This window comes from Nematolebias whitei, chromosome 16 (genome assembly GCF_014905685.2).
Source record: "Nematolebias whitei isolate Nwh7 chromosome 16, NemWhi1, whole genome shotgun sequence".
Classification (NCBI taxonomy): Eukaryota; Metazoa; Chordata; class Actinopteri; order Cyprinodontiformes; family Rivulidae; genus Nematolebias; species Nematolebias whitei.
In genome coordinates this window covers 25360598-25371256 of record NC_056513.1, presented here as the reverse complement: position 1 = coordinate 25371256, position 10659 = coordinate 25360598, and the positions used below count along the sequence as shown (strand labels likewise).

At 36.1% G+C, this 10659-nt stretch overlaps 1 protein-coding gene across 1 annotated transcript in view; it reads right to left on the bottom strand.

The window, feature by feature from the left end:
- Nucleotides 1-10659, bottom strand: part of radil (Ras association and DIL domains) — a 30728-nt gene that overhangs the window by 19179 nt on the left and 890 nt on the right. Inside the window, 1 exon segment of the mRNA XM_037689833.1 lies at nt 8667-9170. Coding sequence (XP_037545761.1) covers nt 8667-9170 — 504 coding nt within the window.

Sequence of the window (10659 nt, the reverse complement as noted above, 5' to 3'; positions counted from 1 at the left end):
CTACTTACTACTTGTACTACTATTCCTACTTCACCGTTTTTCCACTTATCGTGGGTCTTCAGGGTACGGATCCCCCGCGATAAATGAGGGACTATTGTACATTGCACAGAAATATGTGATTATTTTACAAACAGAAACAATGACTGTAGCACTTCTAGTACAGTCTAGTGCACTGGCAGGAATGTTGTAACATTTCCAGCAAACTTCCTGTTATGCAAAACTAACAACAGTGTGAAGGGTTATAAAACAATATTTTTGAGATTTGAGCTGTTTTCACATGGAAACATTCCACTTGAGTCTTGGCTACAATCAGACTAGCCATTAGATCACAAGTTTGGCCAGAATTAAACTATTTCTCCAAACTGAGTCCATTCAAAGAGCTTTCTACAGCAGGTAAGATATTGCTTGCACATTACCTTTCCACAGAACTCCACTTCAAAAGATTAATTTAACATATTGCTGTTATATTACAAATTAGCAAGCTAATTTGATTTCTCTAATAAAATGTTAAACATTTCAACAGAAGATTCTCAATACCACATTCAATTTGCGACAAAAATTCAAATTTTTGTTTGTCTTGTCCAGGATTACATGATCAAATTTAGGATATTACATATATGCACAGTTTATTTCACCCATCAACTGCTTTAACAGTAACAATGGCAGTGCCAACCATGGACTCATGATACCAATACACCAACTGTCCATGCTTTTTCTCATTGGGAATTGAAGCCAGCAGAAAGCGATTTACAGAGGATGCCAGCGTCAGTGCACTAGCAAGGTGGAGTTCTAAGCTCCACCTACCTCCATGCACACAATAATAATACTACACGGCATTTCTTTTCAACATACAATAACTAAATGCACCTAAACGTATTAGAATAATTTTTATTTTAACATACAGCAGCAGGGTAAAAGCTATGTGAATCAACAAGAGTCAACACCTGGAAAAAATTATCTGAGATGTCTCTTTACTTTTTACCAAAGGAAATATCCTGTTGGTTTACATGGAGGTTTTCGGACTTAAAACTCGGTGCATACTGAGCAGAATGTTGCAATATGTGAGCACTGAATATATTTACCTAAGCAGTCATCTTAGCAATGTATTTAAAAACAGAGCTGTGCAAAATTAGAAAAACTTGCAATGTGCAATATCATTTATTGTTGCAATATATATATTTTGTGATAAACCCACATTTTTCTCACTTTCTCTTCTGTCATCACTATAATCTAAACCAGGTGTTGGCTTCAAGGCCAGTAAGAGTCTGTTGGATTGACCAAATATAGTATTTGCATGCATAATAATATATAATGTATCATGAATGCATGGTACTTAATGATTTATGATGTATTACAGTCCAAGCAGTTGTTTGCAATATTGATACTGTGCACAATGATGTTGTGACGATGATAAATTTGCCATAATAAAAAAAGGATCCTGTTGGTAGGCCTGTCACGATAACACATTTTGCTGAGCGATTGTCTCAGAAATTATTGCGATAAACGATATTGTTTGAAATTTGACAATAATCAGTAATTACTGTCAAATTTAAGAAATGTTGGTTAATTTTTGTGTTTAGTACTTTATTTTGACCACCGGGTGGCAGTACAATATTGTTTGAACAGAAGGGTGAATAGTGAGGGAGCAAGCAGCGTGTCTCTTTAAGAAAAATGGGAGGGAGGCCCCTTGACGTGACATGGGCTGTCTCTTGTTCCCTTTTTTCCAGTTTTCAAAATGGCAGACGCTCGGTGTAGTTTGAGCTCTTTAGCATAGCATTTTTCGCACAAAGCTTTTAATAAAAAATCAGTAATCAAGTTCTCATCTTGTTTGGGCAGAGTAAAACAACTTTTTACACAAAGGCACAGGTTTCAACCATGAATTTTAGAGCTTTGAAAAGAGAGGTTTTTTCCTCTGAGGTCAGCCTGTTAGCTTAGCTTGTAGCTTAGCTGTTTTAACGAGCCAAAAATGCAATTTGGGATGGTTAAAATGGATTTTAAAGAAAAAGGGAAGAGTCAGTGAAGAGCACCCGAGTTGAGCCTTTTGTCATCCAGTGTCTTCAGTAGAAAGAGAGACACGAAGAAACGATAAAGTCGATAAATGAAAATGAGGTTGATCATTTTAATTTACATGTGATTAATTGAGTTATTGTTTATCGCGACAAGCCTACCTGTTGGCTGAATTCATTCATCTAATGTTTACTGTGCCAAGTATATAGATAGCTGGTTTTTTTTTAGATTTAAACCTTGTTTTGTTATAAAGAGCCATATCTCTATCTTGTGTGATCATAAGAGCTTAATTTGGGCACAAATTGCAATTCAGAGTAATTTTTAGGAGATTAAACAATGAATTTGACAGCAAGTGTTCATATTGTCAATGAAAATCCTTCAGTACCTTTAAAGTGCCATCTCATTTGTAAAAGTGTATGTGAAAATACACACTTTTCACACATAAGCATGCACGCTCACACATACAACAAAGGAAATAAATGAGACAAGTAGAACACAAAAAGAAAGTCCAGGATGCATGTGTTGTAAATAAAGAGAATAGGTTAGTGTGAAATTAAAACTTGTAATATGCGTTAGCAGTTTTATCACAAAAAGCATTCTTTGCTGCTTTACGATTTTCTCCGTTTTCCAACTTTACAAAAAAGAAATTCACATTTCAGTCAAGTAATTAACAGAAATGTCTCTGAGAACAGCAGAAAATGCTTTAACAGGATAAAACTGAGGACAGAGATATTACAGCGAACGTAACCAAAAAATACTAACGTCAACTCTAGATTCATCTCAAAAACAAAAATTTAAACATGGTGGATTATTATGTGCCACAGAAACAAAACTAAATTGATAGACCTTGTTTCACTGGATAACTACAAACACAACTGTTCATTTTCATGGTCATGGTCTCATTTCTACCATAAAAGTGTTAGTGGTAATTCACAACTAAAGGTATTCTCATCAAACCCAGTTTTATTTTTGTCATTTTGTTGAGAAAATGTATAATATCGAAACCAACAAAGTCCATGCTCAATAATATAGAATAATAATAGAATAATACAAAATACAGGCACCTGAAGGCAATAAGAACATTTTATGGTACCACTTTACAAAAAGGCTCCCCTTATAGATGCTACATGTTTATTATGCATTAATTAAGGGTGACAGAAACAAAACTGAGTAGTTTCTTGCCAAATAGTGAGTCAAATCTGTTCATCTATATATTTAATCTAGAGTTGTTATATTAAACATTTCAAACTAAGTTACTACCTTGTGCACAATAAGCATTTGTAAACTTTTTCAGCATATAATATTATAATTTATCACTGCATTATAAGTATGTACAACTAATATATCCTAAAAATCCTTAGGGGTAAAATCGACAACTTTATTGAACTACCTAAATATACTATTTTAAAATAGTAACAGCTAGAACTATATTATTAATCTTTAGATGAGAATAACTAGGCTGATAAATCCTATAGTTAGGGTCGGCTTGGGTTTCCTGAGCTATCCCTTAGCCTTAAACTGCTATAGGACAAACTGACCACATTTCCTCAGTCTGCTGCTGTCTTTACTTGCTCTACTTTACCCGTTTGTATTTGTAATTATTTGTATCTTTAACATGTTTTTCTTCTTGGCTTTCCTCCAATAGAAAGCACATCTGGACATGTCATTCGGTTTGTTTGTTCCTCTCAAATCCAGCCGGTCCAAGCAGATGGACGCTTGACTCTTTCTTTCCACTGTCGCCTTCATGCTTAATCAGATTCATCGCAATATGCTGCTTCCTTAGATAGAAATGTTTACTAATTGGCTTTTATAATGTATGTGAGTGTTTTTGTACACTGCCCTGAGACTTCTGTATGCGCCATTTAAAGAAACTGCATTGAAATATTTTTTCTACAAAAAACTAGTGGATCTTTTAGAGCTACCTGAAATAAAAATGTAAAAATCTTACTATTATTATTATTTTTTTGTATTTACACTTTTTTGTGGATTTAAAAAAAGATTCACATTTCAGTTTTTTTTTTAATTAACAAAATATGTATTAGATTGCAATTTATTAATTTAAAAAAAAAAAGTAAAACTACATTTGGAGAGTGGTGGTGCAGAGGTTAGAGAAGATGAGCCTGTGATTGGAAGGTCACCGATTCGACTCCCGGACCAACAACATCAAAATGTCGGTGGGAAAGGCGAAGCACCCACACCTAACCCTAATGCTCTTGATAAAACATATCTATTTATTTTTGACAACTTTTTTTTTTTTTTCAGTCTGGAGATTTGTGAAGACTATCCATCTGAAAACAAAGTCTCGTTTTCAGTCAAACTTACTCCCGTCTGACACTGAGGTATTCTTTACCTTATCTTTATATTTTATTTTATTTTACTTATTGGGTCAGCCATTGTCAGCCGTGGAACGTCCAGCCTGCATGCATGGGAAACATCTTATTAGCACTAAACGTTTACTTGAGAGCACTGCGAGTTTTTGCTCTTTACTGCCAAACTAAAACAATTCTGACAGACAAGATGAGATGAAAGACGAGACTCCACAGCGACATCTGACACATAGGAGGTACTGCTTCAAGGGTATAGGGTTTTAGATTAATCTCTGTTTGGGAAGATTTTTACAATGGCTCTCAGATAATAAAGCGGAGCACCGCCTCGTGAGGTAATATAAAAATCTAAATTATAGTGATAGACGTAAAAAGAAAAAACCTTATTGAGAGGATCCAACATTTTTCAGTCAGGTCATCTGGACGGTTTCTTTTTTTTTTGTGCTGAAACGTTTCACCTTCGATCCGGAAGGCTTCATCAGTCAAGGAAACACAACACAAAACTGTGCTTTAAGCACAAACAAAAAGAAACTGTCCAGATGACCTGACTGAAAAATGCTGGATTGTACACCTGGATTATTGAGAGGAATGCATTATTTTATGATATAATAAATACAAGATTAAAAGTTTTGTTTACAGTGTATTCTAACGTGGCAGATTTTCCCCTAAGGAACATGAGTGAAAAAAAAAGTTTACTAACTAAACCCAAAATAAATTAATAGAAAACAGCACAGACAAAAATAAAAGTGTAACTAATTTTTCCAAGGGTTAATGCCTACGCAAAGTTCAGAGAAATGAGGATGCTGTGATCCACACCGCTGGAGGCTGTGGTCAGGTCTACAAGCACCAGAACAGCAGAGTTCTTCAAATCAGCACTTAAAAGAAGGTCATTAAAACCTCTTAGAAGAGCTGAGTCAGTGATTCAGTAAAGTTCAAAACCTGACCAAAAGTTTTTCATAGATGTGATTTTCAACCAAGAAACACTGCAGCCGAGTAAGAACAAACTTTATGTGAGAACATGTAAAGGAAGCAGCTGCTTTCCAAAACAGCAGGGCTGAACTTCACCTTGATGTTCGAAACACTGAGGCCATGTTTTTTTTTTATTTTTTATTTTTATTTTTTTTAATTTAGCCTTTATTTATCCAGGTTAGTCTCATTGAGCCACGAGAACTCATTTTCAAGAGAGACCTGTTTAGGGAGCACATGGTGGGGTTAAGGGCCTTGCTCATGGGCCCAGAGTGGGGCGAATGAGGGTGGGGGCAAGTGTGGGTGTTTCACCTACCCCACCCACAATTTTGATGTTGTCGGGGCCGGGGCGTGAACCGGCGATCTTCGGATCACAAGCCCACCTCTCTAACCTTTGCGCCACCACTCCCCCCATGTTGTGCGAAAAGAGAAAAGCAAAGTACAACTGAATACCTACTTTGTAATTATGTTGGCATATTTACAAACAACATATAATAGGATGCATGATATTGGATTTTTGGCCGATATCCAATATGTCAATACGTTAAAACTCGTTTGGCTGATAACCGATACCAATACCAATATTGTTCCCCTAGACCTGCTTACAGAGACTACATATCTTTCTCTGCTGGGGAATTAAAATACTACATTATTCTGCATGATCTTTGTCAGTTTGGACTGCTACCACATGCAGACGCCAAAAAGGGGTTGAAAATAATGTAACACTTCAACTTGGATTATGTTTAATGTCAAATTTATTCATGACATTTACTCTCTAACACCATGACAACACTTGAACAGTACAAATTTGTAAATTTTCACAAATCCAAACTCAACCTGTTCACAAGCGACAAGTGAAAGGTGCATAAGTAGTACTGCATTAATAGATATACTTGACAGTTGCTTAAATTAAAAACTAACTTAAAACAGAAGCCTTTTCTATCAGTGAGTTATTCTGATGGAATGGCCAACGTCCGATATTTAAATTTATTGCTGATATCAGCCGATACCGATACCATGCCGATAATATCGTGCATCCCTATCATATAATAATAATGTTAACATAGATTTTTATATATATATATATAACAGTTTATAAATGTATAATTTGACTTGTGTTTCTTGATTGATTTACTAAATCTTAAAAATGTAAAAAACAACTATATTAGGCATTCAGTTCTATTAAAACGTAGAAAAACACAAATGCGTTCACTACACTAGTGGAAATTGTAGTAGATAGTAGTCAAATATTTGTCTTATACTACTGATATCCAAAATATTATAATTGTCCATATTATGATAATAAATACTCACAGAAAAAACAGTCAAGTACTATGTGCAATTTTTCAGTCTAAGTACTTAAGTTTATAGTGACAAATTAAGCTATAAAACTAAAAGTTGTACTTTAGACAAACAGTTTTATTTATTAGAAACTTCAAGTTCTGTAACTAACGTGAAATCTCATCCTAGCTGTAAAGCATGGTAGAGAGTGCATCATGATGTGGACCTGCTTTGCTACAATAAAAGCCTAAGCACCTGTCAGTCAATCAATCAATCAAATCTTAACATAAAGTTGTGATTGTGAATTATAATCTGGGAGGAATTTAAGACTTTCCCAACAGAATCAACAAGAATTCAAATAATATTTAAGTCAGTAGTTGATTTACTTTTCCAGCCTGCACAGTAAATAATTACTTTAGACAGATTACGTTTGTGTAATTATAATTAAATTTAAGATGAAACATTTTATGAGTAATTCTGCATTTTCGAAATACATGTTTTAAAACATTTTCTTAAATCAAGCACAATCACAAGTAAAGTTTTAGTCAAACTATGGAGCCATTTTACATTTTTACATTACTTTTTTTTTTAGAAACAAAGTAGAAAACATGTTTAGATTTACTGATCTGTTGTTGGACAGGTGTAAACTAGACATTCTGAAACTGCATGATTTGTCAGTTTCTATAAGATTTTGTTGCCACATTTTTATACCTAAACACTAAATATTTCATATGAAACAACTGGGTTGTTTCTCTGACGTTTACTTAAAACAAATTAAGATGAAAACAACAACAAAAACAATTTCATGACAACAGAGTGCTTCAACTTTGTCTTGAATCTACTTTCACCTTATTGATTGAAGATTTTAACCTATTTTAGGAGTTAATATTGTCTTCTGTATCGTGTAAACAAACCAAACATCCAACTTTACCGGACGATAGGAGAAAAAAAAAAATCTATTCCGATTGATGGTTGAAACTCTGACCAGCACAAAGCAACCAGTGCACCCAGCCAAGCTTTGCAAAGGAGGTTGGTGTTACTGGAAAGTAGCGTTACTGAGGCTAAAAATGCTCATTCAGTTTTTCAGAAAACAAGCTGTGGTTCCTAAATTTCTTCAGAAGGGTGAAGGTGAGCACGTGTGTGTAGGTAGCAAATGTTTTGCTTGTCCTGAGCCTGGTTCTGCTGGAGGTTTATTCCTGTTTAAAGGGAGTTTTTCCTTTCCACTGTCTCCTTTGTGCTTGCTCAGTGTGGGAGACTGAGACGAAATGAAGACTCAACACAATCTGCTGGTTTTCTTAGATAGATAATATACTAATTGGCATTTATAATGTATATGAATGTTTCTGTTCAGTGCCCTGAGATGACTTACGTTGTGACTTAGTTGGTGCTATATAAATAAACTGAATTGAATTTTCAATCAGCAAAACGTTTGCCAATATAAGTCATATTTCTAAAGAGGCACACATCTGGACAGAAATAGTGTGAATTGCTGCATTGCAGATGTAAAGACGCAGTAGTTGTTTTACTTGAGCTACGTAGAAAATACAGACTTGTTTTCTGTGGGATCAGCTTCACTCACAAACTTTAGTTGAACAAGACGTCAGGTAAAAAATATTAACGTGAAAAATGAAAAACACCACAGCCAATCCATCGCAGGTTTCAAAACCTCCATCTTTGCAAGAATAAACTGCTCATTCATTTCTCTGCCAAGGTGTATAACTGTGTGTGTGTGCGTGTGTGTGTGTGTGTGTGTGTGTGTGTGTGTCTGACAGAAACAGAAATACAGTGAAGTGTCTTTACAGCACCTTCTTATTGAACAGAGACAATGCTGCTAACTACACAGGAACAGACTCCTCGCTACAAGATAATAGCTGTGATGAAGGCTTTTACTCTGCATTTCTCTCCCACACACACACACGCACACACGCACACACAAACACACACACACACACACACACACACACTGCAGAAGAGCTAAGAAGCTGTGCTTTTTTGCTGAGTTTGACATGTTAGGAAAAAAAGTGAATTAGACCAGCTGCTCTGTGTGCGTGCGTGTGTGTGTGTGTGTGTGTGTGTGTGTGTGTGTGCATGCGTTTACCCACCAGCAGTGATGGTATCCTTCTCCTTGGCGTTCAGCTCCTCGACCTCAGCCCTCCTGCGCAGCTCAAACCTGCGAGCGTGTCCTTCTCGGGGTTTCCACAGCTCCTGGAGCAACAACGGCTTCTCGTTGTCCCCCAGTGCTCGCAAGCACTCAGTCCGCCACCCTCCTTCTCCCTCCAAACGTCCAATCACGTCGCACAGGACGTAAGAGCGAGCTGCATCCTTGTTGAGAGAGTAACGCTCGAGAGCCTCTTTTACGAGTTCCTGAGCGCTGGAGCGTGGCGTGGCCAGGACGCTCTTGTAGTTGGCACCGGCACAGATTTCATCGCCGAAGATCTTCAGCACCCCGGGGGCCGAGCTCTGCGTGGAGAGCTCGGCTGGGTCGTCCTCTGGTCGCTCTGGGGGTTCAGTCATCAAGCGTCGATCCCCGCGGGTGTTTGTTCCAGTCTCTGCTGGGACACGATCTCTGTAACTCAGAGTACGGTACAACACCTACAGATACAAGTAAACAGACATTAGTACAACGTACTGTGCTTTAGTTGCATCGGTCACAAAAAGGTTAATTATTCATCACCCTTTACTTTTGTTTGATCTGGAAGTTACCTCCACACTTCTTTGTTTGATGACGGGCATTTTGACTTGACAAGCAACACACAAAAAACACTTAATAAAAACAATACAAATACCATTCCAATAAATGTTTTTGTCCAACACCATCATACAAAAAACAACAACTTTAAGAACCAGTTTTTTCCAACATCACAAAAGATTTCCAGATTTATTTATTTTTTGTGATGCCGCATAAACAAACAACAATGACCAGTAAAAAAATATGCAAACAGAACGAGTAGCAGGTTTTATTTATCTGGTATCATGTTTTATATAAATATATAAAAATATCACTTTATAATGACCTTTAAACAAATGTCAGATTGTTTTCAGCTCAACTTGAAAAAGACACGAGCCTCATACTCTGATTAAATAAGGTCAAATATGGGTTCAGTCTGGTCGCCAAGAAGGTGAAAATATTAAGGATGGATACTAAATTCATCCCGAGTGAAATTAGACAAGTAATCTTTTCCAGTTATGTCTTTTCATTTTTTCCACTGTGCTTGTTTTGTTTGGACCAGATCACTTATCATCCCTAGATCCAAGCTTTTAGTGTGACTAAAACATTGAATAATTAATTTTAGGTACAGTAGATGGACTTTTCATGAGGACAATAAATGAAATATCTGTAAAGCTACACATAAGTTAGTTGCAGGAATGTAAACTGTCCTCGTAGCTGCATGTAGTTTGTTAAATAAGAACCTCACCTAATCTCTTAATGATTTTCTGCCATAGCGAGTCAAGGTGTATAAAACCAGGGACTAGGATTATAAAGCAAACTAGAAAAATTACATTTCCTGTGAAAATTCAGTGCGAATGCTTATTGCTGAAGAGCTTGCTGAAAAACAGCTGAAATTAGCTAAAAAAACAGGCTGAAATGTAGCTGAAATGTAAGAACAAGCCTTAATTAACAGAAGAAAGCGGAAAGAACAATTTTTGCTGAATTTGATTTAAATGAGCAGAAACTACCACAAAAATAAGGAAATTAGCTAAAAAAGCTGAAATTAGAAAAACTAGCTGAAAAGGCAGAAAGAAGCTTAAACTACTAGAAGGAAATTGTGAGAGCAAAAGAAGCAGAAATGAGCACAAAATGTGGGAATTATCTGAAAAAAGCAGACATTTGCTAAGAAAAACAGCTGAATAGTAGCTACAAAACGGCAGAAAGAAGCTTCAATTAACAAAAGGAAGTAGAGTTAGCACAGTTTTGCTGAATTAGACATAAAAAATGTTTAAATGAGTGCAAAAAATGTGGAATTAGCTGAAAAGGCTCAAATTAGCATAGAACAGCTAAATAGCATCTGAGAAAGCAGAAATAGTTGAAACTTGCAGAAATAAGCTGAAAGGAGCACAACAAGCTGAAATTAGCAGAAAG